This window comes from Gavia stellata, chromosome 2 (genome assembly GCF_030936135.1).
Source record: "Gavia stellata isolate bGavSte3 chromosome 2, bGavSte3.hap2, whole genome shotgun sequence".
NCBI lineage: Eukaryota > Metazoa > Chordata > Aves > Gaviiformes > Gaviidae > Gavia > Gavia stellata.
Genome location: NC_082595.1, coordinates 105,090,202 through 105,114,691, shown reverse-complemented (window position 1 = coordinate 105,114,691; position 24,490 = coordinate 105,090,202). Strand labels below are relative to the sequence as shown.

Sequence of the window (24,490 nt, the reverse complement as noted above, 5' to 3'; positions counted from 1 at the left end):
GTTTAAAAGTTGCAGAAGGAGTTTGATATTTATGGTGGTCTTCCATCTGGGTTTAGTTTTTTTTTTGCTTTTTAAAAATTATTTTCAAGTATATATGAGAAACTCAGGTGGAATTTGAAGTCTCAGCCAATTTAAGCTTTGTATCTTAAATTCTTTATAGCTGAAAAGTTGGTATCTTATTATTATCCCCCAAATTTATGTATCTGAAACATGGGGATGGAAAATTGTCTGTGTTCTGTACTAATTGCTTCCTTTTTTATTTTTCAACACTGTGTATGGAAACAGCTTTGTTCCTTATTGCTGTACGGATCTTGTAAAAACATATGTGCCAGCAGCACTGAAAGAACATCAGAGGGTAAAGAGAGAGAAACAAGGCAGGCTTCAGTTTTGGGACTTACTGCTGCCAAAAGACCAATACAAAAATAGAGTAGAAAAAGTGCAAATGGTGTAAGACCTGGCAGGGAGGAGGAAGTCTGGTTAAAAAAAAAGTTCATCAAGAATAATGTAACTGAAGCATTGATTAATTAGCTTCTATAAACACTTCAGTGTAAAACTGTGAACTTTATGTGGCAATACCTGAGTGCAACACGTTTTCCTATAGTGACTATAATTATCTAAAAGAGTTTTCCCACTGGAGTAGTGTCTTACATTTTTTGAAAGATGGAGCTATGGTGCTACAAAATACAGTGGCATATTAATGTCACTTGCTGAGAGATACGGAAAAATTTGAAATCTAATTTCTAGCTCTGGGGAAAAACCCCAAACTATTAGTACTGCAAAAGACACAGAGCTATTAAGTCTGTCAGTATTTCATAATTATCAGATCTGTGTTTTTCAGTAAGGATGATTAAGCACTTACAGGTAGCCACCTGTAGATATTTACGAAGCTAGGCTAAATTAAAAATCTAATGCTTTTTAATAGTTTTTCTACTCTTTTGGTTATATTAGTAAAATTATGAAACTCTAAGAAGTCTGAAACATTTTTCTTTACAGTAAAAGTTCACACTTTTCCAAGAGTCCACAGTATGCTTTTTTAACAAGAGATTTCATCTCTTCCCTATTCTACTCATGAAACATTTTTCTTTATACTGCTCATTTTTGCAGTCTGCAAAAGTTTGAAGTCGGTGATGTTCATCCAGTATAACAAAATTACTTTGCTATTAAAAAATATATTCATGTACAGATACTAAAAAAGGAGGAGAGGGGCTAGCCTATTAAAATTGCACACATACATTAAGACAGTATTAAGGAAAAAAAGAACGATGACAGACCTATAACCCTGGGCTGAAAATACGCTATATACCGCATTATATAGTGAAAACGTAGGTAATTTTAACCTCAATATGGGATTCATTTCTTACTATATTTCAATATACCTGTACATAATTTCTTGTTACACAACACTGTCACTGGATTATGACCTGATACCTTTTGGCAGATGCTTTGTGAACTTCGACAATTAAGTATTGCTGATTGTTTTTAGCTTTAGGCATGTTTGAAATATATGTAGCACAGCAATGGTGTTTCATGGAAGATATTTTTGTTTTTGTGTGCACTAGGGTACTGTGGAGCTGACATAAAAGCACTTTGCACTGAGGCTGCCTTGATTGCTCTGAGACGACGCTATCCTCAGATTTATGTGAGCAGTCAGAAACTACAGCTTGATGTTTCTTCAGTAGTTCTCAGTGCGCAGGATTTTTACCATGCAATGCAGAATATTGTGCCTGCTTCCCAACGTGCTGTGACATCTTCAGGACATGCGTTATCTCCTGTGATCAGACCACTGTTGGACCGTACCTTCACTAACCTTCTTGAGGTTTTACACAGAGTGTTTCCTCATGCTGAATTTAGCCAGGGTGACAAAAGTGAAGGTATGTGGGTTGGAGTGTTTTTTGTTTTTTGTTTTTTTTTTTTTTTTTTTTTTTTGCAAATGCTGTTTCAGTTTGGAAATATTTCAGCTGGCTTTCTTGTACTGCTGGCCTTAAAACTGATGTGTATTTTGTTCAGTGTTGTTAGTAAGTAAATACAATTTGCTCGGATGTTGCTTAATTATTTTTCACTGTGGAATTTAATAAACCGACCTATATAGACCAAGATCCCATAGGTGTGAGCGTCATCTGAAAAAAAGGAGGGTGCCCAAGTAATTTACAATTTAAATACGAGAAATAATGGGGTCTAATCAGATGGTGGAACAAAAGAAAATAGTGAGATAATGTTGCTCAGTGTGTTAGGACCTGAAATTGGTGCTCCTGTCCTGAGTGTCAGTTAGCTGTCCCCAATCCTTTGCTGCTTGATGGTGCAGGAGCAGGCTGCAAAGGAGTGCTATGGGAGCTCGCAACTCAGCCGAGGTACCTGGGGCTGTGTAACGGTCATCTGCTGGTTACGGAGAAAGTCCTGAGGCTTCCCTCCCCTTGAACTGGCCTGATGCACTCCTGATCCTCTGAGTTGATTCTGCTGGCTTAGCAAGTGGAGAACTATTTGCTGTTTTGTCAAGTTAGCTTTTTGTTGAATTAGTGAGTAAAATCATCTCACTAAGGGGTTAGATGTGTGCCAGAGCCCCGCTGCAGTGGGAGCAATGTGAGTGCATTGAGGAAGCAGGGAATAAGAAAGAATGTGACTGACTGTTTTGACTGGCAGTGAATCAATAGGTTCTGGGGTTTTGTACCCAGCTGTTCTCTGAGACTTACTTTAATAGTTACCATGGTCATTTCTGGGAAGTTAAATGTTGAACAAGATACCTTGTTTTTGATACTTACTTATTCTGGGATACTATTTCCTACTGTTCTTATCTGGGATCGCCACCACCTCCCCACCCCCCACCCTGCCATGTAAACAGTTTTTGTGGTTGTGAGTGATTAACTTGAAAATAGCCCAGTCATAAAACAAATCTGTGACAGCCATGACTTTCTTTTAATTCCTATTCCAGAGCACGCTTTCAGACTGCAGCCCAGGCAGCTTAAGCTTATCCTTGTGCTGGCTGCTGCAGTTCCTGCAGCCCAGCTGTGCATTTTTGCTCTATCCCTTGCACTTACTTTAGTATGTCAGGCCCTTTGTTAAACCATTTTAGCCAGGAAACTTATCCAAAAATGATGTATTTTTGTCAGGTTGGTTTTCTGCTGACTCTGGGATAGCTGGAGGTTTTAACAAGTGCTGGAGTTGGCATGAGATGGGGCCTGGGAGCATGTGAGTGGTGGGTGGGGGGAAGCAAGCTGGCTTGCAGCTGCAGTTAGATTGTATTAGGCTCCCTTGATTGTATTAGGCTCTCAGAACCAAAGTTGTTTAGGATGCTTAGGTCTCTCTGTATGCTGTTAACCTGTTGGTAATGCCCGATTAAGACATTGTCATTATTGTAAAGTTCCAGTTCAGAGTATTTTCTTTGGTTACATTCTTTACATGCCTATTTATTTATGCTCGTTATTGCTAACAAAGTGAGTATGGAAGTATTCATTGAGTTAAATAGTAGTTTTACTAGATAATTCTGCTGTTTTGGTTACTTTTAAATGTTTGTAGAGAATTGATTTTGAAGATATAAGAACTAAGATTTCTTTTGAAGTTTCTCCTGTACCTTGGCTTTTCTTCGTACACGCTTAAACCCAAGAAAATACTGAATAATAAGCTTAATCTGTTCCAAAACCAGCAAAATCCACTTTCACGTACAATGATTTTAAATGTAAATGCAGGTTATACATTAGGGCTTCAGTTTTTCTTGAATTCAGAGCCAGGTATATGGCAGATGCTTCCTGGTGTACTAGACTGCAAATCTAGTTTTCTACATGTCTTTGCAGTTCACTAATGATTCCTGGTTTTTGTAATTCAGTGACTGAGATGCTCAAGTGATGACACAGAGGCTTAATGCTTCAGATTAAAAGATGGGCTGACTTTTAAAATAATTATATATTTTAGGAAGTGAAAGCTGTGTCCAGTGTATGAGCACAGGACATACCCTATGGCTCTACGTGTAGTATAGCAAAAGTTCTGCCTGTTCAGGGACTGCAGTGAGCCAAAAATTAGGATGTTGGTGTCCAGTGGATTTGAAGGCCTCTATCCTTGCCCAGAGCTGAATGTCCTGCGGTTTCTGATCTGCTTTTTCTTGTTATGGACTAGCTTTTGGCCACTGGTTGGGGTCTGCAAGCTTTTTCTATCTTTGCCCCCTGAGGAGTGATTGTCAGGTGTGTGACTGAATCATGCCTTGCTAAGGGATGTGATACGTCCTCATCCCACATCAGCAGAATATTATTCCTGCCCAGCCTACTCTGAATCCAGTTTCTTACATCACACAACTAACTAAGGGAACCTTTACTGTCTTTTAACAATTTTTCCTGGGATCGTGTCTAGATGCATAGTCCTTAGAGGGTGTCTTTGTCCAACATTTAACCCTGCCTTGAAGTTGATTCTTTTTGTCCTGTGGTAGTGGTTTGATCAGTGTAGCAATACCTGTGCTATGGCTTCATGTAAATCAGGCAAATCATGTGGTGGGTCATATGTTTGAGAATAACACTTAGATTTCTGTATTTCACACTTTCATTTCACAGCAGTCCATTTTTCTAAGTGGCTGTGGCCAACCTGAGCTACTGTTAGGTGGCTGTGACCATTTTCATCCCGTCGTTGCAGACTGATTTCTCTATGGGAATGAGAATGAGTGGCTTGCTTAGGGTAACATCAACTAAACTCCTTTCCTGGACCAAATAAAGATCTTGTAGCAGTTTATTTCCCATTATCAAATTGCGGCAGTCTGCATTTAATCCCGTTGGAGCTCTGATAGCTAATTTAGCTGTACCTGATTTTCAGCTATCAACTGGTTGCTTTGGGTTAGTGCCATGTTTGTATTTTTTGCAGTTGTTTGTCCCTGCAGTCTGTCTTGTGAATGTAATCAGTTTAGCTTTTTGTTTCTGAATGTCTATACAGAAAGTAGTTCAGTTCATTATGCTACTATATTAGCAAAGGAATTAAAATAGATTACGGTATAGTATATGAACATGGAGTGAATTGAAATGATTTTGATAAAATGTAATTTGATATTCTTTGGCAGATTATCAGAAGGTGGAAAACAATTCTTCATAAACATACATTATCTAGGTAGTCGTGCTGAGAATAATTTTCGAAGAAGCGTACCTGTAAAAATTTGGGTACTTAGAACAAATAAATAAGTACAAAATTCTATATAGTCTGAGGAATTAAAGATTTTATAAGTTTATCCTTCAAAAACCTCTGGCTGTGAAATAAAACCAAAGGAACCATTTCATAACAAGTTAAACATTTGTTGTAGTCATAAAGTTGTTCTGCTTGATGGTTTAAAAAAATAAATTGTAATTATGATTAGACTTCTACAGTATTTAATTTGGTTTGGGTTTTGAAGTAGTAAGTACTTACTATTCTGTGTTCTGATGTTTAGACAGTTTTAACTCATTTTTTTCTATATTTGAGAATGTGTTATAATTTACATGAAGAAAATTGTAATGTCTTTTCTTGTTCGTTGTGTACGTACTTAGAAGTGATAAGGTTCTGATTAATATATTTCTTGGAACAGATGTACCAAGTCTAATATTAGATGATAGTGAAGATGAGAATGCTTCATCAATTTTTGAGACGAGCTGTCACTCAGGATCACCAAAGAAACAGTCATCAGCTGCTATACATAAACCCTACCTTAATTTTACAATGTGAGTGTTTCTTGAAATGCATATAACCAGATGGATACATATAGCCATGAAATTCTTACATCAGGAGTGGTAACAAAAATGATCTTTTGCTTTGTGGTGGCAATGGTGTTCTGTAATAGAAACATGTAAGTGTATGGACAAGAGTCTTAGATATGTGAATGGGCTTAGTAAAGGCCACATCCTAGACACAGTAATCAGAAATATTGCGCAACAGACAGGTGTAGCTTAGAAATAAGGATGTTAACAGCAATTCTTAATTGTAACAAGCCGTTTTGATTTGAAAGATTAAGAACTGGGAAGAGAGGTATGTAGGAATATTTTGGAGGGATTGTTTGCTTTTTCTTGGTCTAAAGTATTGTTGAGCTTTAGTGTATGCAGCTGTTTGGATGCATTATATAATTAGTGCATGCAGCATTTCTAACATCTTTTTAATTGTTTTTCATGGAAAGTTTTGGGAAAATGGGAATTTAGAAAGTGTGTGAGATTTGGGTGAGTCTTTCCTGTATGAATTGGACTGGCTACAGTAATTAACAATAATAAACTAGCATTTCTTTCTTTTGTATTAAGAATAGTTTTAGACTACTTTATGTGATGGATTCTGCAGGGAGTTTGCTAAATAAAGAAAATGAGGTTAGGAAAACTGTTCCGTAGTAGTGCTGTTTAGTAGAGCCATCTTGTGGAAAACTGCTAAAATTTTTGTGCTAAAGAGTGATGCCAGAACAGCATTCATGGAAATCTAAGCTTAAAAATAATGATTTAAGTTCAAATAGTTGAAGTACATAGTCAAGTATTTTAATGCCAAATTTAAGCTTTTGTTGTGAGGGCAGGAGGGGGAACCCAAACCCAAACCAACAATATATGTTTGTGTGGATGTGTGTCTAAATAAAATAATCTCGAAGAGTATGTTTATTTTTTTAAAGTATGTAAGCCTCCCTTAATCTATCTTTCTGAGCATTTTTGATTGCTGTTTGTGTGTGTAACCACCACCACCAGAATTGAAAAGCCAAAGGTCAGCTGTGTTCATAGCTGTTACAAAATGCTTAACCTGAAGTAAAATCAGCCAATGGTGTTCACTGCCTGAGCTGATTGATGTGCAGATAAAAATGCCTTAATGAGAGAAAATGGAAATTAATTAAAAAACTTTCTTGTTTCATAATCAATTTTCTATAATTGGAAAAGACTTTTAATGGAAAAAATCTAATGCTTCTCTTTTCATGTCTCACTCATCCCCAAAACAGGGCAAAAACCCCCCAAACAAACAAAAAACCAAAAATCCTTGTATGGACTCCTTAGGATTTCTTCTCAACAGCAAAAACAAAAAATAAGTTTACCTTTGCAGTTTTTCCTTTAAAATCTTTCTTTTGTCTGGAAATCTAATGGATAGAAGTGTATGAATATGCTAAAATAGAAGATGAATAGTGATTTTATTCAGTCCTACTTCAGGTCCTATTTCTTAAACAAGCAAAGTATTGAAATGTTAGGTGGTTCTTGGAAATCCTGGGTAGCACTTTAAGGGATGAATGTATTGACCTGGGATTCCTGAGGCTACTGAAGAGATGCTTTGGTAGTCAGGACTGAACTAGATGTGATTAAATAGATATCTTCACTGGAAGTCCATTAAGTCTTTTCATATGATCAAGGAATTGTTTTTAAATAAGCTGCTTATAATCAAAATTTTTGATGAATTTTATATGTGCATAGCTTTACACAGATGAGTTTGAATTAAATTCTAATATCAAAGAATAGACAAAGCTTGGGTTACTGAGACTCGGAGTCGTGTTGAGGTATACTAGAGTTAGTTGAATCTTTTAAGGCTATTGTAGGAAACTATTATCCATTACGGAAGGTCTTTTGGGTTCTAAAAAAACCTTATTATAGATATCCATCCATTAATAACATCAGCATGTTAATTGTATTTTGTGACTGTTATTTTGCTGCAGGTCAGCTTATCACCAGCCAACCTCTTACAGACCAAGATTACTGCTATCTGGAGAGAGAGGTTCGGGTCAGACTTCGCACCTTGCTCCAGCACTATTGCACGCTCTTGAAAAATTCTCTGTACACAGGCTAGATCTGCCTGCACTTTATTCAGTCAGTGCCAAAACACCTGAAGAATCGTGTGCACAGGTGACATTTCAGATTCTCTTGTAATGGGTAAATTATGTAATTCTGGAACAGGATTAGTTGCATCAATATAAAAGCAGCTAACTGGAATGTAACTTAAAAGCCAGGTTTTCATACTCTCTATTTTCATGTTTAAAAGAAAGGGGTCTCTAGAGGGTGATCGAGATGTCTCTACTGACTGGTGAGAGTAATTACATTTTTAACTTGCCCCCTCAGTCACATACCTAATGTCAAGTACACTTAAGCTGGGTATTCGGTTCTTGATTTTCATTTTATTAACTTATGTATGAATTGGTGTGCTGTGGCTCTAGGTTCATTTACTTAGTTTAAAATGGTTTGGGTTTCAAAACAGTCTGTGGTGGATATTGCATGGATTACAAACCAGTTTTAATTTTCATCTTGATTGGTCAGTCTTAGCAAGTTTTTAAAACACATATGATAAGTAGTTGCTTTGTAGTCTGCCTAGCACATTGATGTAAAATAATGGAATGATACAGCTAACAGTCACAAACGCTTGTTTAGAAAGCCTTTATCATTAGATAATTTTATTTTACTGGAACATTTGTATAAAAAATACCACAAACATCAGTCATTTCCTAGTCCACAAGGATTTTATTACTTGCAAGTGATAATAACAATTAGTTTCTTAGTTTAAATACCACTGTTTCTTTTAATTAGATCTTTCGTGAAGCTCGACGAACAGTACCAAGTACTATCTACATGCCTAATATTGGTGATTGGTGGGAAGCTGTCAGTGAAACTGTGAGAGCTACTTTTCTAACGTTGCTGCAAGACATACCATCTTTCTCCCCTATATTTCTGCTGTCTACCTCTGAGTCCATGTATAGTGAATTGCCTGAAGAGGTAAGTTTATTGTGGAATGAGGCATTATTAGGGAGGTATGTGCTCTTCAGAATATTTTGATTATGTAAAAACATTCTGGTTTGCACTGGTTTTCTAACTTCCTTCTAAAATATGTCAAACTGAAAACATAATTAAATGTTTTTAATTTTCTTTAATGAGGGATATACGTCCATATTACCAGTTTTCATAATCTCCGTGCTACTTTGCTGAGAAGACAAAATTGTTCATTTTGTTAGTTGTTCATTTTGACAAATTACTCCAGTGTAATTAAATGCAGATTTAGTCGAAGGGCCTAACCTTTAGCTTTATATCTTCTGAGGTTTAGGATGGTGGAGGGGAGTTCCTATTTTTTCCCTCAATATTTTCTTTGATTTTTTTTTTTCTCCTGTCCATTCTCTTCTTTTCACTGCAGAGATGGCCATTGTTAGGATCGTGGGATACTGCAAGTTTAGTTACTACAGAAAATTCAGTGAGAATTACAAGTATTTGTTTTTCCTAGGCTGTGTACACAGCTTTGGGTGGAGTTTACTATCTTCTCTCCCGTGGCTAATTTTGAAAAGTTTGTGACTAGTGTTTTAATATGGTCATTAATCATGTATTTTTGAGCGGGGGCTCAATTTTCATATGGCTTTTTTTTTTTTAGGTGAAATGTATTTTCAGAATCCAGTATGAAGAGGTTTTTTACCTTCAAAGACCAGGTGAAGAAGACAGATGGCGATTTTTCAAAGGGTTAATTCTTGATGAGGCAGGAATGCCACCACCAAGAAGGAAACAGTCTGGTAAGCTAAATTCCAGTAAAATGGATAAGAATGTGATCTGAATGTTTTCTTTTGTGATACTTTCTTTTTTCAAAAGGTGTGGGTACATGGCAGTTAGTTTAATTAGCATTTTACAGTAGTAATCGGTGCCCAGAATCAATTTCGTGCATTACAGTTACCAGTTTTGGAAAATGGAGAGCTGTGGGGTTAAGGATGCAGTGATAGATCGATGAGGCAGATTAAATATATAATGAAATTTGCAGTGGCATAATCCCAAGAGCCACTGTGTTGTTAATATTTCCATTGTCTGACTTCTTGTTTTTTCCCTAGCTCTTCGTGCTCTGGAAGTTCTTCCTCTTGCACTGCCATGTCCTGCCCGTGAGCTGTCAGAAGCAGAAAAACAGCGAATGGAGGACCAGGAAGAGAACACATTGAGAGAACTGCGGTTGTTTCTCAGGGATGTTACCAAGAGGCTGGCCACAGACAAACGCTTTAACATCTTCAGCAAACCGGTGGATATTGAAGAGGTCTTGTTTCAGTAATGTGCAAACAATGAAGTTGAAACTATTAGAAAAAGAATATAAATTTAAAAAAGGATATGGATAAGTTAATAAGAAAAATAGATGTTTGATCCATGATCTTTCCAATTTAAAATGCTGATTTTTAGCTGGTGAGATAGTCACAGTCTCATCTATGATGCAAGGAGTTGGAGCATGTTCTTTGGCTATACAAGTAACCTATTGAAAAACCTTGTGCATTCCTGTCAATGTTATAACTGAAATCAGCATTTAAAAATGCCACCACTACTATCGCTACCAGTGCTCCTGAAATATTTGAAACCATAAATAGAATTCTTTAATAAAAGCTTTTACAACATTGTAATCCTATAGGCATGCCAATATTGGGAAAGTGATCTGTGTTCTATAATGTATTGAGCATTAATGTTATTGTTGAATAATTTCGGCAATAATGCTTGTGGATGCCATTAATCACAGATGGTAGCATATTGTAAGGCATTAACTGGTCGATTATGGAGTGTGCACACCTAACTGATGAGACAGTTCGATCTGCAAATATATTTTCAGGTGCTGCTATATGAATAGGATTGTGTTCGGCCTGACTTTGAGATCAGATGCTGGCCCACTGCACACTTGGCAAGCTTGCCAATTAAAAAAAAAAAAAAGCTTAATTGCTTCTGAAGAGAAATATCTCTTTTGGAAGACATTAAGAGATGAATATGGGACATTAAAAGTACAGCATTGTAAAAAGCAGATTTACAGTGTAAATTCCATGCAGGATCGAACAGGCATCTTTTATGGGCCCATGCAGTCCTCTCTTAATTTGAGCTTTCCATAGTGTTCTGTAGCTGACCTTTTTTGAAAAACTGACAAGAGCTCTTTAATGCGGCAGCTTACAGTGTGAGCATGGTCTGAGTAGTAACTTACTTGGATTTTTTTTTTTCTTTTTTTTAATGAAACTGCTGGGAGGTCCATTATTGTAGGAAACTCTTCATACTCATAGGAACGGCAGTTTCTTTCCCCAAAGAAATTGTGGTCTAAATTTACGTGAATAAGGGCACGTAAAGAAAGAATAAATTGCCTTCCTTGTTTTGTAGGTGGAGCATAGAAATGTGAATTTGTTATTTCAAGACTTGCCAAAAACCCTGCTAATGTATCACAGCACTAGAAATTAAATATAATCCTTTTCATCCCACCTGGTTCATTTAAGCACAGGACTATCCTTTCCTTTTCTACAAAAGCCTTTCTGCTTGACTTTCTGAGAAGACGTGTTAAGTTCATTTCAATCCTACTTGTGTTGCAGAGAATGCTGCCGCCTGATAAGTCAAGGATTTTCCTGACTAATTCGGCAGCAATGTTTACAGTTGCCAGTGAAGGTTCTTTCTGATGATGTGCTAACGAGAAAAGGAAGCCTGTGGCTTGGCTTTCCAATCACTGAACCAGTTATCATCATGGTTCCATAGAGGGGGACAAAAAGATAATTTTTGCCATTTTAATTTTTCATCATAAATTTCAATGTGTATATTTAAGGAATTAGGTGATAGACTACTGTCTACTGAAGTAATGCAGTAATGTTAGTTTATGTTGTAATATATTTTTGTATGAATGTCCACAGATACTTTATTTTAAAAAAAAAAAAAATCTTACAGAGCCATTATGGCTTATCTGAATATGTATTTAACTCTTCAGTATTTTGGCAGCTACCATCATACATGGATGATTTCAAAAGAAAAAAATCAATACTGTATCTGAGGCTGCCAGTATTTTTAATTGATTGTTATCTTAATCACATTGAAACATCAAGTATAGGGTTTTTTTTCCTTGAAGTAAGTAACAAATGAATAGATCTTTTTTTTTGTAAACTTTGTTACAGCAGCTGTGCTTATGCATTTGACTATCAAGCTTGAGCCCCTTATGGTACTATTAATTATGTTAAATACTTTTTAGTGTACTCTAGTGGTTGCTAAATCTCCAGTTACAAGCTAAGCTCATAGTCAGCAGTGAACTCTGACACAGGGCTTTCTCTTTAGACAGCCCTTCTGTACAGTCAGTTTAATGTCTTCAATCAATAAAACCTCACTTTTTTTTGAACAAGTGATTGAAGGAACTATTCAATAGAAGATATTTAAAAGCTGATAATTTGACTGTTCAGTTTAATGAGAACTTTACCTACAAGGTGAACAAAATACAGCTTCCCTAATTTTTCCTAGCGTTTTGAGTTATACTGGGTTTTTTTGCCTTTCTAACCCAAGGCAGTGTTATAACACTATTTAAAAAAAAAAAAAATCGGCTAAATAAAATTGGAAGTACATTTATGTTAAAATGTTTTGCCTCAAGAATACCATTAAATTAATTTTGAGAGATAAATTGGTGAGCTACTGAAGAAAAAGTAGCTTTGGAAGTCCTGTGTTGTATTTAGTCTGATAAAACTTCCTTTTTCAACATAAATTTGTTTAGAAGTCAAAATGTTTAGTTAATGTATTAAAGCTAAGCATGTGGAATGAATAAGAGTATAAAGATGTGAAACTGGCAATTTTCAAATGGAATGCATATGGTCCTGTGTAATTTCTGTATGCTATTTGTTTATAGGTTTCAGATTACCTTGAAGTTATCAAAGAGCCAATGGACCTATCAACAGTAATAACCAAAATTGATAAACACAACTACTTAACAGCCAAGGATTTCCTGACAGACATTGACCTGATCTGTAGCAATGCATTGGAGTACAATCCAGACAAAGATCCTGGAGGTAAGGACCTACTTCGTTTTGGCCTACCTAAACCCAAAAGCCTGGTATTTAAGCACGTATTTGGTTGCTATTCAGGCATTTAAATAAACTGCATGTTATGTGATAATTAGGGGATAAGCAAGTCCTAAGGGGCTGTGCTTTTAGGATGCTGAGGCATGTGGTGCACTGCGGGACATGGTAAGAGCAGGAGAACTACAGCACTCAGAGTTGTTTTCTAATAAATTAGATTTTGTAGTTCCTTTTCAAATTTGATAGCTCCTTTTCAGTGAATAGACTTTATATATGCAACAAAACCCCAACGTAATTTGGAGAGCTCTGTAGAGAATCCTGCACACAATCTGGCAGTGGTCTGCTTAATTTCTGTGTGTGAATTTCATATTCTAAGCCAATGTGGAAATAAAGAACTATGTATTTGGGGATAGAAAGAAAACAGGATAAATCATCAGGCAAGGAAGTCAGTTGCAGCTGATTAGGAGAGATTAGAAGGTATTGTCTTGACAAAGTGTGATGGGATGCTTTCAATTAAAATGGAATTTGTAGATTGAAATGTATGTAAAAACTGTTCACACTCAAAACTAAGGAAAGAACATCTTGTGTACTCTTCGCTAGGGCTGCCTTATAATGTACATTGCCAAAAGAAAGCCTTTCCATTGGCAGCTTCCAGAGTCACCAATAAAACAACAACAAAAAAGCACCCTTTTAATGTAGTTGTACTTAATATAGGTGGTACTTGGAAATCTCAGTCTATCTGCAAACATAGTCCAATGCGTTAAAAAGTTTTTCATTAAATATTGTGAAATTATTTTACCAGGTTAAAGCCTGATTTTCTGTGTTTTTCTTGCTTCTCAAATTTTTGATTTTCTGAGGCATTTGCAAATGTGTCATGGGTGGACTAGATACAGTATAGTCTGGTCAAGTAGTTACGCTTGTTTTTCACATTTGCCTTTTGAACCCAGTGCTGGTTCATATCTGCAGAAAATGAACTCCTATTTCTTCAATTTATGATGCATTTTGTTTTAGAACTAAAAAAAATACTTTGATAAAATACAGCAAAAGGTCTTCTGTCTTCTTGATAATGCACTTTTGAGGACTTCTAATGTGTAATTGATGTGAACTAATCAAAGCCCTTGATGGACAATTGGGATTCTGAGTGTTGCTCAAAAGCACCTGTTTAGAAGATGAGGACTATGAGATATACCTTCTGCATGCGACTGACATATATTCGTGACTTAGTGATGGGCTTTGGGAAAAATTGGCATTAACATACACCCTTTGTTCTTATTTTTAGGTCATTTGGATCTGTGGGCTTGGTTGTTTAATTCTAGGAAATGTAGTCTGAAGAGATTTTTTTTAAGTTTTAGAGCAGATATTACAGGATTACAAACTTCCAAGGTCAGATCTGCTCAGGATCATAAACAACATGAGTCGCAGCTTCAGTGTGGTGGAAACATAAAATAGCAAATATGGCTTGGGGAAGATTTAGTGGCAGAAGTTTTCCCTGAGCTTGTCCAAAGAGAAATATATGTAGGGAACCAAAACAGGGACATTTTGGTTTCCTTGCTGTCAGGACTGAGCTGGGATAAATGGATCTGGCTATTTCTAGGTTAAGTTTTGGATTGAAGTTTCTCATCATTGAGTAGGTAATGAAAGATAGTTCTGTCCTCTGCGTTGTCAACAGTTGATGATGTATTGCTCTTCTGGCATGCAAGAATTCTTGAGCCTGTGTATGAATACACTGCTGAAACAGCACATCATGTCTATTCTGAGTAAGCAATGCATGTGTTCAGATGCATTAACTGAATATTAACCTATAAACGTTCACATTCTTTAAAGCTGGGCATATATGCTTGCCTCTGCTTCATGCTTGAATTTGCAGAAGAATCATACTGTATCTGCTTCTATCCTGTTGTTCAGTTGGAAAGGCAATAGGAGGAGTACCAGATTAGCTGATTTTATATGCAGTACAGATATTCAAAACTGGCATCTTTGGGGTTTTTTTCCTGGTATTTTGCTATAAAATTTCAGATAGGTTGGTGTTTTTTTTCTTTCCCTCCGTTGTTTGACCAGGAAATGTTCTTAAAGGCATGGAAACATAACCATTGTACATTATAGATATAATAGTATTTGCCTCCTTGATGCACTGTCTGTGGGAAAGTCTTGTCCGTCACAGGTTGTGAGGAAAGTAGTAGTTCAATCAAATACTCTTGATTTAATTTTTCTTTTTTTTCCTTCTTTTTTTTTTCCTCTTTCTTCTGCGAGGGCGTCTTTATTACCTGACCAACTTTCTAAAGTTTAATATTGCAAAATTACATCTGCAAAGAATGCAGTGTGTTTTTTGTGATCATGAAACATAATGCTTCACAAATATATGTGGGTAAAAATTTCTAGTTTCCAGTTGATTTAAGTGGTGGTAGATTACCCCAGAAAACATATGTAGGGCTCATTTGAGCTGGATGCTGGCTATTCTTTTTCACTCAGCAGTTTTTCCATCTGCAAAATTTATTGTTTCTAGAATTATAAACCTTGTTTAATAAGTGTTTAATGAATATGCTTAATTGTTGTCTTTAGTGATTATTAAAACAGATTAAATCTGCTAATTGTATAATATGTTGTAGACATTAATGTTGATGTTTGCTGTTGAAGTACCTCCATCAAATGGAAAAAGTAATTCAGTATGGATGAATTGACAAATTAAATATGTTTGTACTAAAAGCAAACCGTGAGTGTTGTAGGTTTCATTGAAAAGCAACATTCTAGATGTCAATTTTCTCCACATACGGGCTTACTTAATAAGTTACAATTACTTTTCAAATGTCAACAGTGTTGGAATAATTTCTTTTGTGTGTTTCAAAGGTATAGTAACTGGTCTTGTCTGAAAAAATGTTTTTTCATGAGTCACATTTAGGCTTCCAGTGTGGGCAATATTTTTTGTCCTGTTCCCTGAATAGAGATGAAAATGTAGCAAACTTAGGGCTTGTTTCTTGCCAGTTTTTCTGAATGGATTAAAATGAGAAATAGTTATTCAATATAAGCAATAAAGTGATCTTTTAGCACAATTTTGAATTTTCTAGCAGGTGTTAAATAAAAATTAAGCTATAATTTAAGGTTGGAAAAAAAAGAAGGGGAGGAATATAAGCAAGCCAGGTCTACCTTACAGATTCAGGAGACGTCCACTATGATTTTGCAGGCAGTATAATTGTATGAACGTTCCTAGACCCCAGTGGGTAAATTCATTCCTGGACAAGTCTCTTGCTACTTTTGGGACTCTCTGCACTGTACTCCATTACACTGTGTAGATCTGCCTGTGGGAAGTGGCTATAGCTGCTGATTCTAGCAAGTTTCTAAAGATCACAAGTTGATTTAGGTGTGTTCATCGTTCACTGTTTGTATTTGTTTATAAATGCCACTATTGATTAAAGTAATAATTTGTACTTCTGAAAACTCCCGTATCTCTTAAATAGCTGGGTTGTGATTTCTGAGCATGCAATGGTATTGATCCATCTACATTTTCATACATTTGTAATATTTCCCAGTTACTTCTGTCTATATCAGTGTTGTAATATACAATACAGAACAACATAGAAATGGTAAATAATTTACATAATTGTGATAAAATTAACAAGTGTGCTGTTCTGTTTTCTAGATAAAATAATTAGACATAGAGCTTGTACTTTGAAGGACACTGCTCATGCTATCATTGCCGCTGAGCTGGACCCAGAATTTAATAAGATGTGTGAAGAAATCAAGGAAGTGAGAAAAAAGAGAGGTATGTTTAACTTCATTTATCATAACACAGCATATATGGGATAGAAAATAGAATTTAGAAGTGTCCACATAGAAATTTAAATTTAAGATGAAATATACAATGTGTGTCAGACTCAGGCAGTGCATGTTAAAGGATGACTGAGCTTGAAACTTGTCTACTTTTTCTAGCTATGTTAGCTGGTCCAATAAGCACCATCCTTCTTTACAAAAGAAGGATGCATTGCCTGTTGGTACAAAAAGTATTGTAGAACATGGTGAAGAGATAAATGTTGTGATTGCTGAACTAACTGAAGATGTGGTGAAACCAGAGCTGTATTCTAAAAATGCCATGTAATGCAGTGTAATAACAATTATGATTAGGGAGAATGGCATTTAAAACAGTGGATTTTCAGTTCACCCTAGCATGTGCACAAGTGTACTTTTGGTGATAATATGTTGATTTTTTGGATTAAGAAACAGCTATTACACCCACATTGAGGATGACATGAGGTTGATATTCTAGTAGTCCAGTATCGGGAAATACAGCCCCCTACACTGGAGGACATTGCTGACTTAGTTTTGTTTAAATTAGTGCAGTTGTTTTCAACCTATAGTCCATAGACCTCTAAGTCTGTGGACAGCTTCTAAAGTGACCACAAAAGGTAATCAAAAGCCCAGACATACTCCCAGTAGGGCTCTGTTTACATGAAAGATTCTGTATCTCCATGGAAAATCTTTAAACGTCTGAAAATTGAAAAAGGTTGAAAATCGCTAAACTATATAGCATTAGAACAAAATTTCATGCTGATTTAGGGATTACTGGTTTCAGTAATTCGAGCTTCACTTTGGTAAGTTGTTTCCTGCTTTGCCTCCTGCTTTGGTAAAAAAAATGCATTATTTGATTTCTAGGTTGAATTTGGCTGGTCTTAACTTACAGCTGCTGGTTCTTGAAATACTTTTGTCAGTAGATTGAAGACCCTTTATTAATACATTTCTTTGAACTATGCAAGTATCTGTAGGCTTTCTCTTCTTCAGGTTAAAACGGATACAGTTCCTTTTATTTTCCCATTCAGTCATGCATTTTTTTTGTCTAATTCTGTACAAGCTTCCAATGTGTGTCTTGAATTGTGGATAAGAGACCCAATTGTAATTCACTATGGTTGTAAAATAGAACTAATATAATGCCTTCATTTCTCCTCTGTACTTTTCTATTAGAAATATAAGAATATTCACAATTCTGGCCTTAGTGTCACGCTGTGAGCTATGCTCAGTTAATTATCCATTATGAGTCCCCCACGATTGTTAAAGGTTATTGCTTCCGAGGTTAAAGTAACTGCAAGAGCTTTTTGTTACAGAGAATGACTATATAGCTTGTAAGTCCCTCCTTGCAAGTCTCCCAAGAGCTAGCTGGAATGCTGCCCTTCTTTTTGTGTCAGTGACCAAGTAATATATATTTCTGTGGGCAAAACCTGCAGACCCTGTTGAAAGATGTGGGTTTTCAGAAGTCGTGATTAAGGCTGATGGTGTCATGCAATGAACTTGTTAAATCAGAAAAAGAAGATACTCTTGGTGTCAGGTGCTGGTTAGTGGACCTTCAGATATAGGTAGGTGACTAGCAGTACCAGTTGTTTGTGAGTGGCAGCAGCTCACATACAACAATCGACAGGTTTCAAAGTGCATTCTATGCATTGGCACGGAAACTGTTACAGTGTCATAGATACCCATAAGTCACATTTCAAAGAAGCTCATGCTTTTAGACCACATTGTGGTGGTTACAAGAACAAATGAGCTCTCCAGTTGGTGCAGCTGCAGAGTGTAGAAGGCTGAGATCACTTGCAAAGACGGAAGATTTGGAATGCATGGAAGAAGCTGTGTTAGATTAACTGGTTATGAACAAAGAAAAATATATTAAGCTCTTGAGGTCTGAGGAGACCTCATGCTGAAATGCAAGCACAAGAGATTGTCCTATACCTGGATCAGGAGTTGTGCCAAAGATTGTCGTACAGAACATCAAGAAGATGGCACTTCAGGCATGTAGTCTTGGCACTGGTCGTTGTAATGGATGGAAGGGATGTGAATGCTGATCAACCTTGCTATTACTCCCATTTTGCTCTACAGAATATACTCAGCAAGACAGCAGATCAGCAAAATCACAGTGCATCTGCTGGTCTAAACTTTGCCATGTACCCTGTTTTGGAACATATTGGATGAGGGATGACAAAGGCATATACTTGCATTTTTTTCTTTTGATTGGATGTCCACAAGGTTATTAAGGGATTTCTGGTTTCTTCTTTGGATTGATTACCAGATGGTCAGGTATAGAAGTGATCCCCAGATCCTCTTTCTTCCCCTCTGCTTCATAATAAGAGTGTATTTTGAAATAATGGAATGTTTCAATGAGAAAATACTTGAGGAAAACTGTGTAAGCAGTGTAAACTGTGCGTTTTGCTGTCCAAAAGCTTTGTGCCACTGGTCACTTAAATACAAGGGTGATTGCTCATACAAGGCTATTTGCCTGAGTGGAGCTACCTGATGAAATCATGCTGAATTGGGCAGACAGCCTTGTTGCCTGGCCCGTGTATGAGACAAAGTGGTGGGGAATTGAACCCTTAAGTACTTCTTTTTCATATCAGCAAGAGATGTCCAAGCAAGGCCTTAATGAATGTTGAGGTTGAAGTCACAGGGAGTGTGCTTCACTGTGTGATGCAGGCTTTTTTTTCCCACTCAGAGTACCCTAAGCTGCTCTTTTCATCTTCCTTTGAAGTGCCAGACTGGCATGTAGACAGTCTGATGGGGGGGGGGGGGGGGAACCCAAAACATTCAGTGTCCACATTTCTCTGCATATATTTCTGGACTCATCTTGATAAAAGATCCTACCTTCAAGCTTTCCCAGAGTTAAAATTCTTAGCTTGCCAACAGGACTCTTGTGAAAGAAGGGCAATAATGCAAATAGTGTACTACAGGGAAAAAGAAGGCCAGGTTTATCATGAGAATCTACTGGCGGTTCTTGGACTGAATATAAACCTTGTATTAATACCTCCTCAGAAGAGGTCAAGGTAGTGTTGCAGTCACAGATTGAGTCAGTGGGTGGCTGTGGCCATCAGAAAGGAAATTTGTCTTCTGACAAAAAGAACATGCCCTGTACTCGGTTAGATCTTGGCCAATATTTTCTTTGCTACATTTGGAAAGACTTCAACATTCAACATGAGATTTGGATGGAATCAAACAAGCTGATCTGCATGAGGCTTCTAATAGATTCTCTGGAAGTATTATCAAGTGTTTCTGTCTGGAATCACAGAGGAGTTTGAAAAGCAAGTGACACATACTGTAGGCTTTTTAATCTTTACCCAGTTGAAAAGCCATTGATTTTCTGAATTGTGCTGTGTATTAGCTCTTAATTCATTTCCAAGATACTTGGAAGATGGGGTTTAAGGCTAAAAAGCTCCATATCAATTTTCTTGACAATTCTCTTGGCAAGCTATTTAGCAATCTTGCATAGTCTTAAAATGGAAGGTATTTTCTACATCACTTTCTTTTTCTACAACTTTTCTGTTTTTTTGACAGACCTGCCATTTTTATTTAGTACTGAGACAGTTGACCAATCTCAAAAGATGTACTGCAGTGTAACAGAATAATAAATGGTATAATAAAATTAGTATCAAGAATCTAATCTAGAATTTCTTGTTCTTGTATTACTGAAATGAGGTACTGTTCTCGAAAGACTGTACATCTAAGGATAACAAGTTCTAAGCTGTTAAATGAGAAAAACCACCTAGATTATTGGAATTTGCAGCTTCTTGTTGAAACCAGCAGATAACAAGGTAGAAGTGGTGGATGTTTCGAGTAATGAAATATGTTTGATATGCAGTTTAAAATATTTGTAATGGTACCTAGAAACTTATGCTGTAACTGTTAACTGTTAGGTGAGAGTTCCTTTGTGCATCTTTTAATTTCTGCATCCATCAGTTCTAGAGCTTCTTGTCATCTCTTGATCACTTGGTTCTGGTTACTATTGGAAAAATGGTATGACATTTTGAAGACTGTTTTAGTGGATGGATAGGAAATTCTAGTTCACAAATATGAAGCTTCAGAGATTTGTTTATGTCTTTAAAATGTGCTTAACCAATATGAAAGTTTGCAGTTTTAGAATTTAATTTAAAAACCTATGAAATAGTAGAAGCTATGAGATGAATTTATATTACAGAAAGCAAACCAGACTTTTTGTTAAAAGCAGAATCACATTTTCTTAATCTAAGAGCTCATATTGACTCTGAAATGGATCTGTTTTACATAACATAGATCATGGTGACAATACAAGGTTTTTATTCAGATACTCTTTTTGATATGGCATACAGTGCCATTACGAATTGCTACTTATTTTAAATCACCTGTTTAAAATTAGGAAAAATTAAAACTGTCAATAAGAATTTGCTTTGTGGAGGAAATACGGATAGAAGAGTGCAATCTTTGGGGACCCAAGAGTCAGATCTGACAGTTTTAAGACTATGCAACCAGTAAATTATTTTGTCAGTAGAAAACAAATATTCTCTGATTCTAATCTTTGTTTTGACTGTCCAGCTAAATATTAATTGATGTGTTCTTATTGCAGCATGGTATTCCAAGTTTCTTTTTAAATTCAGTAGTTTTATGCAGCTTGGTTTATTTAAATAGCTATGGTTATCTTCTGTATACAGGCTTATCAGTAACAGTAGAACAAATAAATCCTCATGGTTCCACTGTACGGAAAACAGAAGCTAGAGCTGAAGACGCTTTTCGGAACAGACAAAACCCCACAATGGCGTTATGGCCCAACTCTGCGAATAAATGTGCGTGTGAGTACTTTGGGTGATAATTGTGCAAAATTAGAGGTGCTTCCAATGGCAAACATTTCAAATGTGTCTCTACTACTGTTTACTGATTATTTCCAGAAGTAATTTTAGGCATGAAACATGTGGAACTTTAGGAAATACTCTTTTTCTGACTACATGAAATCTCTGCCCAAGAAGTTGTAAAGAAGCAGGATTTCTGTTTTTGTGATAAAGAATAACTTTTTCTAATGTAACATGAGTATTACATTTTTCTTTGTAAAAGACCATTTTCAGTATAAGTCAGCTCTGATCCAATGAGAAGATCACTTCTATCTGTTTGATAAGTGTTAAGATTTGTTTACTCTGTGTGTGTATTCACAGGTACATACATGCTGTTTTCATACTCTCTCACATGCAGTATAGTTACTTACTTCATATCTTCCGTGCATACAGTATCATGTGAAAAGTTAGAAAAGAGATTACAAATTTAACTGTATTTTCCTTTATGGCACCGGGTTTTCAATAATCGGTACCCATTATTGGAGAATGTTAAGATACTCTTGCTGCTGCTTCCTGGATTAGTCCAATTAATTGATCAAAATCTCTATATTTGTGAGGAGTGACTGTTTAAGTGTGGTGAGGTAATCAGAGGCACTGCTAATTATTTTCAAGAGGTAAGTTGATTAGAACAGGGAAATACACAACAGATATTTTTGTTTTAAGCAAAATAAAGATTGTAAGAGAAAGTGAGTATGAGGAATATACTGATAGTTGTGCACGGCCTTCCTGCTGAAGATGTGGAATCCACTGTTAATATATTATTAATAGCATTATCAATTATTGCTTAATAGGCAAACTGATAGATTGGAGCTGACAGATTTTCATTGGTCTTTGTGCTCTCCTTCATGGTGCTTTTCCTAGATGAGAAAGAGTTTTCTAGGCATGGTGATAGTTGCCCAGAGATGAACATTGTTTATGTATGAATGATAGTGTTGATGTCAAATAGTTTAATTAATTAGAGGTATATGGTTTTATTTCCTGAAACTGTAATTTCTTCCGTTAAAGGAATTAAAAGTCAATCGTACAGAGTTATAGCTTAAATAAATTGTTATGTAATAAATTGATGATGTGGATCCAAGCTGTTTATTCATTTGGCAGCTTGTGCAAAAACAGAGAGAGGAGGGAAAGGATTCTCAATTGTTTTTTTTTAGTTTCTGATGAAATCCAAGATGGAGATTCTCACTCTGGCTGATCTACAGAGCACTTTCCCGGTTCTACATGCTGTTCAGCAGACGGTGCGGTTTATAGACCTCCAAGCCAGACATCTCTTAGGAAGAGAGATAGCTGTTGCTGGTGACTTGTATAAAAAGAAGCTCCGGTACCTCTGCTCTCTTCTCCACCTAATGTTGTGGATGCAGTGGCAGTCATTTGAAAACTAGAGCCGTCAACTGAAGGAAACTGCCAGCATTTGTGTGTAAACAAAAAAGAAGTTAGTGTTAAGGCACTGATCCAGCTAGTATTTTGGTGATTTAGGTTGGAAGCCAAGAAAATTTGAGACTTAGTGGTGTTTGGGACTATGATGAAATGAAAATCTGCCTTTTAAGGCTGAGTCTAGGAAAGGTAGCTAGTCCAGGAGGGATGTGATGCATCTAGTAGTCAAGAGAGAGAACCAGGAATTGATGAGCAATCAGAAATCTGCAGAAGAAATTCAAGTAGTACATGGGCACATTTAAAGATTGATGTGGTGTTAGGCAGAGACTAGAAATTAGGAAGAGATACAGTCTTAGAAGGGTGTTTGGAGGAAGGAGCTGGAGTAAATTGAGAGCAGAACTGAGCAGATTGTAGGGAGCTCGTATAGCAGCAAATTCTATGGTGGATTGTGATTGTATAAATGGAAGAAACACGTTTAGAGAAGGGATTTCTGAACAGAGTGGAAATCTTTTATGGTCAAGAACTGAGATTTTTTTTTTTTAAGACTAAGCACAAGTCTGATGAGGAGCAGCTGAGGGAGCTGGCGTTGTTCAGTCTGGAGAAGAGGAGGCTGAGGGGAGACCTCATCGCTCTCTACAACTCCCTGAAAGGGGGTTGCAGAGAGGTGGGTGTTGGTCTCTTCTCCCAAGTGACGAGTGACAGGACAAGAGGAAATGGCCTCAAGTTGTGCCAGGGGAGATTCAGACTGGATATTAGGAAAAATTTCTTCAGTGAGAGAGTGGAATAGACTGCTCAGGGAGGTAGTGGAGTCACCCTCCCTGGAGGTATTCAAGGAGTGTGTGGATATGGCATTGTGGGACATGGTTTAATGGGCATGGTGGTGGTTTTTTTTGGTTGATGGTTGGACTTGATGATCTTATAGGTCTTTTCCAACCTTAGTGATTCTGTGATTCTGTGAAATGTATTACACAAGCCGAGTAACAAGGACAATGATTCATGTATTTTAATTACACAGGATAAAAACTGTACTTTCCAATTAATAGTTCTAAAAATCTTCCATTTTTTCTGCCATTTGAACTTGAACTAATTTTTTTCCTTAGATAAATCTAAGGAAAAAAATCACCAGTCATAATATTATTTTCCTGATCAAATTAATTTTTTTAGGAGCTTTGTTTACAGTATTTTAGTTACCTATTATTTTGTGATTAATTTTATTTCTCTAATATATTTTAGATTTTTTTATTTATTTATTTTATTAGCCCAGATAGGTGAACAGAAGTGTGGCACAAAGTAGTTGTTCTATTTGAAGGCATGGTGATATGCGTTCCTGACTCAGATTTAATCTGCAACTTCTGTTTCCCTTGTTGAAGGTTCACCTGTGGTGGATGGTGTATCAGAGTATAGGTGGGTTTTAAATGTATTGCATTACTAGAAGTTGCTGAAAATCCATTTGGGAGAGTTCTGCCACAGATAATTCAAAATATTTCCATATTGACTGTGTGTTTTGAGAAAAGTGCAAGTGTTCTTGTGGGAGCTTAGAATGGGACATAGGTCAAAAGTCTGATATAAGTAGTTGTAGGATCATAGAATCACAAAATTGTTGTGGTTGGAAGGAACCTCTGGACGTCATCTAGTCTAACTCTCCTACTCAGAGCTGGTTGCTCAAGGCTGTGTCCAGTTGTGTTTTGAATATCTCCAAAATAGACGCTCTGTGACATGCCTGGGAAACCTTGTCTAGTGCTTGGCTACTCTCAACGATAACTTATTTTTCTTAATTTTGATTTGAATGTCTTATATTTCAATCTGTGCCCAATACGTCTTGTCACTGGGTGCC

At 36.5% G+C, this 24,490-nt stretch overlaps 1 protein-coding gene across 3 annotated transcripts in view; it reads left to right on the top strand.

The window, feature by feature from the left end:
• Positions 1-24,490, top strand: part of ATAD2B (ATPase family AAA domain containing 2B) — a 74,862-nt gene that overhangs the window by 36,391 nt on the left and 13,981 nt on the right. For all 3 annotated transcript variants that reach the window (XM_059832451.1, XM_059832443.1, XM_059832456.1), the window contains 9 exons: positions 1,560-1,871; positions 5,528-5,660; positions 7,601-7,787; positions 8,463-8,648; positions 9,292-9,427; positions 9,737-9,933; positions 12,514-12,673; positions 16,317-16,439; positions 21,112-21,249. In XM_059832451.1, the coding sequence (XP_059688434.1) occupies positions 1,560-1,871; positions 5,528-5,660; positions 7,601-7,787; positions 8,463-8,648; positions 9,292-9,427; positions 9,737-9,933; positions 12,514-12,673; positions 16,317-16,439; positions 21,112-21,249 (1,572 nt within the window). The remainder of the gene's footprint in view (positions 1-1,559; positions 1,872-5,527; positions 5,661-7,600; positions 7,788-8,462; positions 8,649-9,291; positions 9,428-9,736; positions 9,934-12,513; positions 12,674-16,316; positions 16,440-21,111; positions 21,250-24,490) is intronic.